Source organism: Sitophilus oryzae, unplaced genomic scaffold (assembly GCF_002938485.1).
Source record: "Sitophilus oryzae breed Bouriz unplaced genomic scaffold, Soryzae_2.0 scaffold_111_pilon_pilon, whole genome shotgun sequence".
In the NCBI taxonomy this organism is placed as follows: domain Eukaryota; kingdom Metazoa; phylum Arthropoda; class Insecta; order Coleoptera; family Curculionidae; genus Sitophilus; species Sitophilus oryzae.
In genome coordinates, this window is record NW_022145749.1 from 1,199,124 (window position 1) to 1,212,023 (window position 12,900).

The following is a 12,900-nucleotide window of genomic DNA, read 5'->3' on the forward strand; positions in this document are numbered from 1 at the left end:
TCATCAAATTTAATAAAATGGGTTATCTTCAGTTTCCACTCCAATTTTATTTTGATAAAATAAACCACAATGGATATTACTTTGTTTTATTTTTTCTATAGATTTAATAAAGCGTTAAATAATTATACAGCATGAAGATAAGATCTCTACAGAGACAGAATGCAGTAAACATTTTGTGAAAATTAAAAGTTTTAGTTTTATAGATATCTATGATCATAGACCTGTACTATTTTCGCATGGTAAGAAATATTGTGTAGTTTCTAAATTTCTAACAAGCATTATACCGTATGATCGCGGCGTCAGCGATGGCTATGAAATGAAGATTGCTGTCATTTTATATGTAAAATTATATGGGAAATGTCATCGATCGTCATTTCGAAGCCAACCGGACGCCGTTTTTTTTTTCGATCATACGGTATAACGAAAATTATTCTACAGATTCAATTTAATTACAATCAAACATTTTCCATTTCTTTTTTCAATAATTTCAGAAACTTTACAGATGAACAGTACACAACATAGGTCATATACAAAGTGGCAACACTGCATGTTCTTAGTAGAGTACCCAATAAGACATTCTGATAGTTAATGTACTGTAGTTTTCTAAGCTATACAGGGAAGTTTAAAGTAAAATAAAAATTAATATTCGACTATTCGATACAATGTTCTGTATTAATAATTTTTGAGTTTATTATTAATATAACTGAAAAAAGATAATATACATTCATGATGAATACTTAGAGCGAAGTTTAGTTCGGTAAATAGTTAATATTAATAATTTGAAAAATATTGCAACAGATCATCATTACTAAAGACTAGCTTTATTGACCACAAACTATATCGGTGGCTAAATTATAATTTTCTGTAGTTTAGGGTTTTCCAGCAAGTATTACAGAATATTTAAAATTTTAGAGGTCAATAAAAACTTCAGAAATGCAAAAACTGATTTTATTCCAAACTTATCTGAATTACAAAATCTACTTAAAATATATCCATATAATATATATACATATTCACATTAATAATTATGACAAAAAGGAGTTTAATATAAATATTTTTACCTATATGAACTTTATTGAATAATACAATATTAGATCTACTTAATATTAATAAATACTAACTGCCCTTTAACAAATAAATTATTTCAATTGAGGGTTGACAATAATCATGATCATTTTGAATAACATAGTATCTGCAAGGTATACAATAATCATGCTCGTTAATAATATATTGTGGAACAGCTCCTAAGCTTGATTTACTGGCATTATGACAATCATGATTGGTTTGAATATCAAAGTATCTTGGAATAGCGTCTGCCCTTAATTTAACTCTGTTACAATTACGATATTCACTAGGACTAAAGTGATCTTGGCATATATAGAAACTGGTACAATTAGTATTTTCATTTATATGGCAAATTTTTTTCCATTTGTCACATATGGGAACGTTTTTTACTGGAAATCGAAAGAACGACTTGTTTTTATAATTCGGTTCCGTTATTGGATAAAAGTACTTGTTTGCACAGCTGGGAAATTTACAAGAATATTTCAATTTTCCAAAACTCACGTTAAAAAAGTGTTTTGGAATAGCCCCTGCTTTTAATCTAACTCTGTTGCAATTAAAATATTCACTAGGATTAAAGTGATCCTGGCATATATAGAAACTGGTACAATTAGTATTTTCATTTATATTGCAAATTTTTTTCCATGTGTCACATACGGAAACCTTTTTTACTGGAAATCGAAAGAACGATTTGTTTTTATAATTCGGTTCCGTTATTGGAAAAAAGTACTTGTTTCTACAGTTGGGAAATTTACAAGAATATTTCAGTGTACCAAAACTCATTTTAACAAAGTACAAAGTTGTTTTTTATTCATATCGACGGATAAAATTATGTTTTCTTGTAATAATTAATAATTATTTACCTCAATCATCACTTTTGAAAACTACAGCAGACTCATAGCAGACTACAGCCCTGTGCTACAGCCTCTGCTACGGCTATCATACGGCTACAGCTAAAATTTCAAAGAAAGTAAAAGTGACGCTACAGGCTACAGAATACAGAACACAGCATGAACCACGGAGGAATAAGAGCATGAACACAGAACGCATAAGAGAACGCGCCGGACTGTCAAAATTTAGCGCCATCTGAAAAATGAGACATGGAAGAATTAGTTCAAAAGAACCAATGGATCATGGCCAAAGAGCCGATTAATGTATTTACAGTTAAATTCGTTTTCTGTGGGATATAGTGGTGGATATAGAGCATGATATAGAGGATATGATGAATGAAAAAAGTAGATATTTTAGTTTTACTCATAAAAATGAATATGTACCTAGTACCGCTAGTACCTATTTTTCTATGAATTACTTTACTTGTTTTATAGCTTGGATGTACCGTATGATCGAAAAAAAAAACGGCGTGGTTTAAGATTACTATGTGTTACTATATATATTTATAGCAAAGTAAGTACAGACCATCGTAAATACCTAAAATAATTTTGATTTCACGACAGTTCTTGTACTTTTTATATTTCTTTAAAAAGAGGCCGAAAAAAATATATACATATTTTATTAATATTGGTCGCGTTCATCAGGGCAAGTTGATCAGTGAGCGATGTTCCATCGATTGGTTGTCCTGCTGAACGTGCTTTTTAGATCAAAATCATAAGTAATGCATATTAAATTGTTTTCACCCATTTTTGGCACAAATCGAGGGGATTAGTCAACCGAGAACAATAAACAAAATGCTTTGTTTTCGTTTTCCAAAACATTTTGTGACATTTGGCGTATGTGACGTTTAATCCATCAATGGAGAAAATGGCGACTGATCCCAGAGCGCTCACAACTAATCGGCGCGTTCAGCAGAAAATTAGTGATCGCTGCGGTAGCGCTACGTCCTGATGAACGCGACCATTGTTGCGGACCGGTGTGGACTCGACCTAACCTAACAATCACAGCTAACAACACAGCTCACAATATGGCCCGCCCTCGGATGACCTTAACATCGCATAAGGCGGGTTCCCACTTGTCAGTTTCGCTGACGCAGTCTGACTGATTCATTATCAATGAAAAATAAAAAACAACGATTGTATTCACACGTTTCATGTTTTGCTACATTCAGTATTCAGTTGGTCCAAACATTCTAATGTGGTGATTTCGTATAGACATGAAAATGGTTAAAACAAAATTAAAACCAGGTGTTCGAGTTTGTTTACAATTAGCAAATGAATTAGAGAATATTCTGGTGAATCAGAAAAGAAAAAAAAACGTCGTAGGTGGTCAGGTCCTGGATATTGCGAAGAAATAAACGGGGTGCTAGTGAAACTAAATTAAAAGAATTAATTAACTTAACTTGTAAACTGCACAAATCACGAAAATGTAGTTCTCACGCTTCAGTTTCTATTCATTATTCGATAATGATCAGTCAAAATGAAAAAAAGTAGAACTGGTTTTCACTTTAACTGAAAGTACGAATGTACTGATCATTTAACATGAAAATGTGTTCTGACGTTCATTGTTTGTTCAGTATCACTGAATCAGTCAGACTGCGTCAGCGAAACTGACAAGTGAGAACCCGCCTATAGACACCGTAATGATTCATTCGAAGATTCGAGATGTATCGAGTTCTACTGGAATGGAGTAGTACATACGAGAACAATCGAAACCTCTATGCACCTAACGATCTATGGACTATTCTAGAGTTCTTTACCTGTCGGTATAAAAGCCGGCGGCTGTGGCCTAGAGAGGGCAGTTATAAATAGCCGAGTGCAGTTGACGCGCTAAAATTCAAAATAAATTCTTAGTTATAAATCGTTTGTAAATAGTTCTATAAGTCTTTTATCGTTATTGTTTTTGTTAATTAGGGTTAAATAAATAGTGTTTAAATAAATTGTGACTTTCTATCCACACGGAACCGACGAAAAACGTAACAATATCTCTGAAACTATCAAAACATATCTAAAAATATCTTACGACTATATGTAAAGTGATCAGAAAGGAAGCTAAAAATGCAGTAATATACAGGGTGTTTCATCTAAAAAAATTATCCCTATCCACTCAAACTATTTTGAACCATGCACCTGTAGAGGTTAAATTATTTTCCTGTAATACATCCTAATACATACATATGTACTTTAGATTTGCACTTAAACAAAATTCCTAAGTTTTATATGATAGGCGCGACAGACTGTCAGACCCTGTATATTGTATATGATTTAGGTGAAGTGTGTTTCTTTCAACAAATGTACAAATAGGCAACTTAAATTGCACTGGATGAAAGACTGGATGCTTTGGAAAACAATGGAAGTGAGCTTCTTTCCTTGTCTAAGAAGTGAACCTTGCGAAAATAGAAGTTTTAAATTTTCAGCCCTTGATGAATTAAGAATTGCCAAATGACTAGTCACTGACCAAAATACAAAATAATACATATAATACTGCAGTTTCAAGATTAATTGTGCTGTAGTAGTTTTTTACCACTCAAGTAACTTGGCATTTTTTAAACCTTAATATGCCTTTATCCTTTATATGGTTGGTAAATTTTGCAATTGTCTCGACCGATAATACTCATTCGTATGAAACAACTTTTCAGGATAAAATGTATTTTAATAATTTCCATAATAAAGCAATTAACAGCCCCTGTAGTGCGAGCTTCGTATACAGGGTCGCTTTTATGTATGGAAACGGTCGATTATTAGGTAAAATATACAAAAGGTACCACAAAAAGGTAAATTCAAAAATTATAGCGGTTTTAAATGTCTATTGGCGAGTAATAAATTTATGTATAAGGGTCGGTCATAAAGTCGTGGCACATCAAAGTTTCATTTTTTTAAATAGAACCCTCTGTATATTATTGCATATTTCAATTCTTCCTTCAATTCTAAGCAGAAATCGAAATACACACAATGTACCTCAAACCAACCTTTTCCGAGTTATTGATTTTTGAACATATCACTTTAAACAATTTGATTTAATTAATATCGATATATTCAGTTTCATTTAATGATGTCATTCTGCCGAAACTGTGTTACTGTTGTAATGCGTTTTTAAATGCCTATTAGCTACTAGCAAATTTAAGTATACAGGGTCGGTCATAAAGTTGTGGCACATCAAACTTTATTTTTTTTAAATGAAACCCCCTGTATATTATTGCATATTTCAATTCTTCCTTCAATTTTAATCAAAATAATGGTAATACACAATATACACAAACTGAAGAATTCAAATGTTAAACTTAAATTTTGTAATTTCCAGACTTGATATATGTAATCTCATTTTATACATATCTATAAATGCTAATTTGAGAACTAATGTCAAATATTATTAAGTATCACAGTTTCGGCAGAATGGCATCGTTAAATGAAACTGAACATATCGAAATTAATTAAATCAAATTCGAGATCAAATTCTTTAAGTGATATTTTCAAAAGTCAATAACTCGGAAACGATTGGTTTGAGGTACATTGTGTGTATTTCAATTTTTGCTTAGAATTAAAGGAAGCATTGAAATATGCAATAATATCTATATAAAAATGGCAATAATATAATGTATATGCTATTTAAAAAAATAAAACTATGATGTGCCACGACTTTATGACCGACCCTGTATACATGAATTTATTATTCGCTAATAGACATTTAAAAATCCTATAACTTTTGTATTTAACTTTTTGCGGTACCTCCTATATTTTACCTAATAATCGACCGTTTCCATACATAACAGCGACCCCGAGTGCGACCCTGTATACAGGGTGATTCTTAACCTATACGCATAAAGTTGGGAAATTATTGCTGATGACAAATAATGACTAATAATGAAATAGTTATAAAAAAGTTAGTAAAATATTTTTATTTACGGAGATAACAAACTATTTGAAATAAAAACAAAAAACGTAAATTCCATTAAATTGAATGTGCATTTACTAATAAAGTTGATAAATTTTTGTGTAAAAAAAAACTCAAATTATTTCAGAATCTAAAAATATTTTACTAACATTTTTTTCATTATTAGTCATTATTTGTCATCAGCAATAATTTCCCAATTTTATGCGTATAGATTAAGAATCACCCTGTATACAATGAGTTGCCAGAAGATTTGAAGAAAGAGAAACAATACCTAAAATTTATAAAAAACCCTAAAGTCGTATTTGTGAACATTTCCTAGATTGTTTTTCTTCTTTTTTAGTTTTAATCCAGACAATTCATAAATTTGTTTCTTGTGGATATTCATTCCATTGTTCTACGTATTTGTGGTGGAATTGTTCTTATAATATGCCTGTTTGGGTTTTTTGGTGCATAAAAAATATATGTGTGTAAAAAAATTAAGTTTTGGTAGTTTATTTTGTATCTTAGAACTATAATTACATTAATATATTTTGATTGCACACCACAACAATTTTGTTTCGTATGAAACCAAGGCTTTACATTTTTCGTCGGTTCCGTGTGGATAAAAAGTCTAATTTATTTAAACACAATTTATATTATATAAGGCATATCAAGAACACTACCAGCAAAGCCACAAAGGCTCTCATGATATTCAGAAGATCGGCGGGAAATAGCTAACGTTTTGCGCCGGATGTATACCATGACAGTAAGACCCATGATTACCTATATGGGGCAGTTGCTTCGTACACAAAACTAGAGCAACGTACATCAAGTCAAAACCTGTGCAAAGTACAGAGACTGGCATGTATCTGCATCACAGGTGCCATGAGAACATGTCCAACAGCAGCAATGGAGGACATTCTAGACCTAACACCACTGCATATTGTCGTTGGTAGTTATCTAAGGTAGTTATGCCAATGCGACAATGATTAGAATGGTCATTGACGGAAAGAGTAATGGGAGAATTTTCAGGTCAGGGGCTTGGAAGACCCTCGAAAAGAAAATTCCACTTCTCCAACTTCCAGTGGATGACATACCAAGAATTTATAACTTTGAGAAACACCTCACTGTAGTATTGAGTAATAAAAAGGATTATTGGAAGGAAGAAACGTTTGCTCAGTATGTAAAAGACAATACCATAACGTGGTATACTGATGCTTCCAAAACCAAAGCAGGGACAGGGATGAGTAGTAATGAGTAAGAGGGGGGGGGGTTAATCACTGCGACTTTAAAGATCTATTGGATAGGAGTATTTGTATTTAAAACTAAATATACCGAACCAATGGGCACCTACCTCAGCATCCTTCAGGCATAAATTTACGCTATCACAAGATGCGTACAATTTATCTTAGATAGGAACTATCGAAAACAGGAAATATCCATATTATCCGATAGTCAAGCAACACCAAACGCGATCAACTCAGTAACCATCAATTCGAAGTTGGTCAAAGAATGAAATGATCTAGCTAGAAAAGGAGCGAACACTCCACTAACTGGACCAGAATCGTTCTGTTTTCCAAGCGGGAACCAAGTGAAAGCGGAACTGAAAAATCTGGAAGACTCCATCCGTAATCTGGAATAGGTATCCTCCAACGGTCTAAGACACTCGAAAAAGTTTCTCAGAACTTACGACCGAGAAAAATCAAAGATTTTTCTTGATTTAAGTAAAAACAATCTTTGGATTGTCGCGGGGTTTCTAACAGGACACCGAGCAGGACACTGTCTCACGAACACCTCAGTAGGCTGAAGCTGAGAAACAACGGCGAATGTAGATTCTGTGGGAAAAATGGGGAAACACCAGAAATTTGTTTCAGAAATATCAAAAATACTGTCAAGTACTGAGGATCTTTTCAACTGCTCATTAAATAAGGAATTACTCAACTCTGACCTCCGAGTCGAATTTCTAAAAAAAATCTTAAAGTTGAATGTCTGAAATAATACAAAATATATAGGTACCTACAGTATAAACATTAGGTATTTTATATTTCTTATTCAAAAATACAAAAGGAAAGTATAACATTAAATGTATGTAGAAGGAAAAGCAAACTTATATTTTAATTGATCTTTGGATCTTTCATATTTTGTCTTCGCATGTTGAATTGTCTTATTTATGGTTTCAAATTCCTCTTCGGTAAAGTTTTGAAATCTATATCCAATCATTTCTAAAGTAGTAAAAATAAAAACAATCAGTTGTAATAAATAAATAGAGAGCAATGAGAAAGTTACCTCTTGTGACAGTAATCTTTGAGGCCCCTTTATGTCCTTATTTTAAAAATTTCAAATGATTATAACATCATAAAAAAATATTATTGAGAATAATTAATACTGAATATTATTTGTGGTTTTATCATTAGATTGATATACTCGTATCCTGATTTTATCTACTTCAATTTTCAGTTGGCTAAGAGCTAACCTAAAACATAAAATTTAGCTTAAAAGCAAACTAAACTAAACAAAATTTCCAAAATTTGTTATACTTATTCATGGCTAAGTATTATTAAAACACACATAATAATAAAATTATACTTAATTTAGATTCATTAAAATCTCATTCGAAAAGCATATAATGTGATACCAGAAACCATCCAGAAACGTAAAAAAACAAGTGCGTTAACCTAACTTAACTTCTTATACCGTATGATCGAAAAAAAAGACGTCAGCGATGGCTATGAAAAGAAAATCGCTGTCATTTTATATGGGGAATGTCATCGATATTCATTTCCAAGCCAACTAGACGCCGTTTTTTTCCATTCTATGGTATATTTGTTATATTATTAATTATTATTAACTTCGCGGATCATTCATTTGAATCTTTGTTGCAATGTTGCAGAAAAAACGTTTTAATCACCAATCACCATTCAAAAACAATGTTTCTGTAGCAAGGTTTCATCAATCACGACACAACGTTTAGAAATCAACATTACAAAGCAAACTGTTTGGGAATTGACTGCAATGTTGCAAATGTAATGTGAGGTTTTTTGCTTGGTAAGGAAGAGAGTCGAAAAATGCAACATTTTCAAATTCGCCCTGTATTACAGAATCCAAGGGGGCTACGACAAATCTGTGTGCGGAAAGGTGTGCGGCATACTTATAGTTTCCTAAAGAAGAAGCAAACTGATGTAAAAATCGCATCTTTGTTTGTATCCCTACTCATAAACGAGATACCCCATAAAATAAACGAAAATGGGACATCCTCTATATACACACATATGTAGATGATGATGAAAATTTACTCATGATGGCATTAAAAACTATTATTAGAAATAATAGTGTCTATAGAATGAAAAACAAAATCTTTCTGCTATTTATTTTCAAATAAGTTTGTAATACTAGAAAAGCATTCAATTAAAATTAAATTTCTCATAGCATAATTATGTGTACATGGACCGTAACATACATCGGCGGTACACAAAGGACTAGTTCACATGTATTAATTTTTTATATCCAATAAAAATAGATAAAATATAAAAATAATATTTAATTCAATGAAAATAAATTATTTATGTCATGAGATAACCAGAACTGAATATATCCATAGATATGTATATAGACTTTGTATTTTTTTACCGCTCTTTCTAAAAGAAGTTATTTTCGTACGCCAATGTCCATGTTTTACTGCAACCGAGGCGGATAAATTCAAGACAGCAGGTTTTAGCGCTCGCGCACTGCAGATAGCAGGAGCAGAAATTCTGTAGCCTCTGTGGGTGTGACATACAATTAGTTTTTTTTACAACAGAAGGTAAGAAAATCCCTGATTTTTCTCTTATCTTTTACACTTAAATTATCTATCTGAGCAGATTATCGATAATTTAATGCAAATAATCGATTAATGCTAAATAAATCGGTTTATTATCGTAGTAAACTGGTTATATTGACTTAAATGCCGGGTCCTAAGAAAATCTATATAATGAGGGAATTATTTTTAGTGACCTAGATCTTACCCTTATATATTTTTGGTGAAAGAATAATTAATTTTAATTTTCTGAACGTTACTGTTATTTTATCGACAGCTTTTATAATATCATACTTTCTATCATAGTATAAAAATATCTTTTACCGGTCTTTCGACCCATTTAACGTATGATTACTCTTATCAAATAAGAAATATAGCGGAATTAACTAACTAATATGAGTAACTCGGTTCTACGCTACACTAATCATTGAATAATATGGAATTCTGTTTGGTTCTTTGAATTGTTTGTTGTTGACGAATGCAAGGTAATGCTTATTTAAAACGATGATGTCATGCTGTTTTATATGGAATATCTACATAAATATATTCTTAAACATTTACCAGTCAGATTTAGTTGAGACTGATTATTTGTTGACTGAAGTTAGATCTGTACCTGTATTCTTTAATTTATCGAATTAATTTAAGTGTATTTTTTGTTGTTTTTGTAGAATCTAAGTGAACCATCATGAGTAACCAACAATATTACCCATTCAAGGTAAGTTTTTCGTTGTATATTTTAATCGTTTTTTTAAAATATTGTATTAAACTACTAATAAAAAAACACGTATACGTATAATATAATAACATATTGGGCTAAAAAAAGAGCGAAACTATTTCAATAGATTGATTCCAGTGGAGGATATATTTAGAAATATTCTATAAATATTTTTTACCGTCAAATTATCATACGATTTCCAGAAGGAGTTTTTGAAATTCTTAAATGAAAAAAAAAAAATGGTAGCTACTGACAAATTTTGTGTTTTATATTGACATAAAATATTAATATGTTATCCTGTTGAACTTTAAGGCAGATGATAATAGAACAAGCAAAAATAAATTTTTAATTAGTTAATTATATCGATGTTGCCATGACTTCTGGATAATTACTTGTTAAATATTAAACTCATGTTTTCATATCAATTTGTAAAAAGGAATATTTTACTGCTAAATATTTCTATCTAAAAAAATAGATATAGGTAAATTTAATTCAGATTTTGTAGAAAGTATGCTAAATTTTAAAAGTGTTCAAAATAAAAAAAGAAATAATCTATAAATATATTAAAAGATACTTTTAATAGATATGCTTGCATGGAATATTGCAGCACAGATAACATCTGTAATTGTAATTAGTTTCAGCATCTTTTGCCTTGTGAATTTGGTACTTTAGGAATCTAAAATAGGTAATGGTTCAAACATCTACAAAATGCTAATGTTTATCTGTGTCGTCTCTACTGAAGTAACGACTTGCTCTAGAAGTTGCTTTTTTTACTAAAAGATATCTAATTGGCTCTTCTAAAAACTGTCGTCGCCGGATTTTTTTGTTTTTCATTTAATTAAAAAAAAGTTTTTTTCCTGATGTCGTGGCGGATGCGCCAGGCTTCAACTAGTTAATGATAATTTTTTAATGACAGCAAAGCAAATCTTATTCTGAATATAATGTATATATATAGTACATCTAAAACATTAAGTATATATTTAAAACGTCTTCAAGCGTTTGCTAATTTATCACAACCTGATAGTAACCGCAGTTTATTGCAATCCTTTTAAAACAGTTAATTTTATAAACAATTATTTTTATCGAGATTCTTATATACCGGGTGCATCTCAAAAGTGGCTCACCCCTATAATATTTTAATTTTTTTCAGATAAAAACGGGATTTGGTATGTTAGTATACGACATAATTTAAAATTGATTGACGTAATCAATTGTTTTCGGTCACTTCCTGTTTCACCGGAAATGAACTTTTGATTTTTACGTGGCACCCTCGGTATTTTTTTACTTTATTCGATAGAAAATGACACTCGAAAACAATTGAATTCGTCAATTAATCCTAATTTATGTCATACTCTCATACTAAATCTCGTTTTTTTATCTGAAAAATTAAAAAAGTTACAGTGGTGATTCTCTTGAGACGTACCCAATATTGGAGTTTTTATTTTTTATCACTTATGGTTAATGTTTGATACAATATAGAAATACATCTTAACAAAATTTCTTTCGGCCAACCTTGTAGGCTTTGAAAATGATAGTACCCTTCTGTTATACATAGGTATACAAGGATAGTACCGTATGATCGAAAAAAAGGTGGCCAGTTGACTTGGAGAATAATCGATGATATTCCCCATATATTTTTTTATAAAAATGACAGTAATCTTCATTTCATAGCCATCGCTGACGCCGTTTTTTTGTTCATTGTACTTATTGAACTAAATTGGCGTTATTACGTCACTAAATGTGTCACTGACTACCTGACGACATGTATATGACGTAATTACATGTTTAGTTTAATTGAACTCAGAGGATACGGGAGGGGTAAAGTTTTTTAATTACCCCTTCCAGGAAGACATTTATAAGTCAGATAAAATGTAGTATAAAATAAAAATGTCCCAAAAGAAATTAATAATCGTCATCAAGATACAAAATCCAGACCAATCCAAGTTCTTTTTCCACTCTCACAATTAATACTTTTCAGCAAAAATTTATTTAAACCTGGTTAGGTTAGGTTGGAACTTTATCGAAATATTGCACTACCTCTTCCAGAGAGTCAAACCCTAGATGCATCATTGCTCATAGTGGCTTTTGCATATAAATACAGAACAAATAATTATAGTATATTTTTGTTCAGAGATCAAATAAAAAAATAATTAAAAAGACAAATTATTGTAATAATATTATACTAAACTGCGGATTATTACATTATGATACATAAGAAAATGCCTCTACATTGTGTTTCTTGATGAAATTTCATTAGATATTAATAAATCAGCCTATATCTGAAGAAAAAATGCAACAGATATAAATTTGATCAATTATATTAAATACTCAAATTTTGTGATTTATTAATTAATTATTAAAATACTAATAATTACACCCTTTTTAGTTACTTAACTGTTAGCACCATAAATTCAATTTTTAGACAGAAAAAATATATTTACAAACGTTTCTATGGTAATAAAAAATAATAAACGAAACAGGGATATCTTGTTATCGATTCGACATAGTCAAGTAGGTTGGGCAGGCAGGGAATGTTTAAGACGTTCGATATGGAGGCGAGACATTGTGG

General features: G+C 31.0%; 1 protein-coding gene and 1 long non-coding RNA gene across 4 annotated transcripts in view; one reads left to right on the forward strand and one right to left on the reverse strand.

Annotated features, from left to right (window-relative positions):
* Positions 1–7,832: 7,832 nt before the first annotated feature.
* LOC115883648 lies at positions 7,833–8,562 on the reverse strand. The gene is made up of 3 exons (XR_004050421.1): positions 8,361–8,562; positions 8,110–8,296; positions 7,833–8,045 (listed from the first exon to the last, which is right to left on the reverse strand). It is a non-coding gene; the product is annotated as an uncharacterized LOC115883648 (long non-coding RNA).
* A 936-nt stretch (positions 8,563–9,498) lies between these two features.
* Positions 9,499–12,900, forward strand: part of LOC115883636 (annexin B9) — a 32,065-nt gene continuing 28,663 nt past the window's right edge. The window contains exons 1-2 of one of the 3 annotated variants that reach the window (XM_030902010.1): positions 9,499–9,622; positions 10,285–10,331. In XM_030902010.1, the coding sequence (XP_030757870.1) occupies positions 10,302–10,331 (30 nt within the window). In that variant the 5' untranslated portion in view covers positions 9,499–9,622; positions 10,285–10,301. Of the gene's footprint in view, positions 9,623–10,083; positions 10,102–10,284; positions 10,332–12,900 lie in introns of those variants that run through there. The other 2 variants (XM_030902030.1, XM_030902019.1) reach the window with 2 other exon arrangements.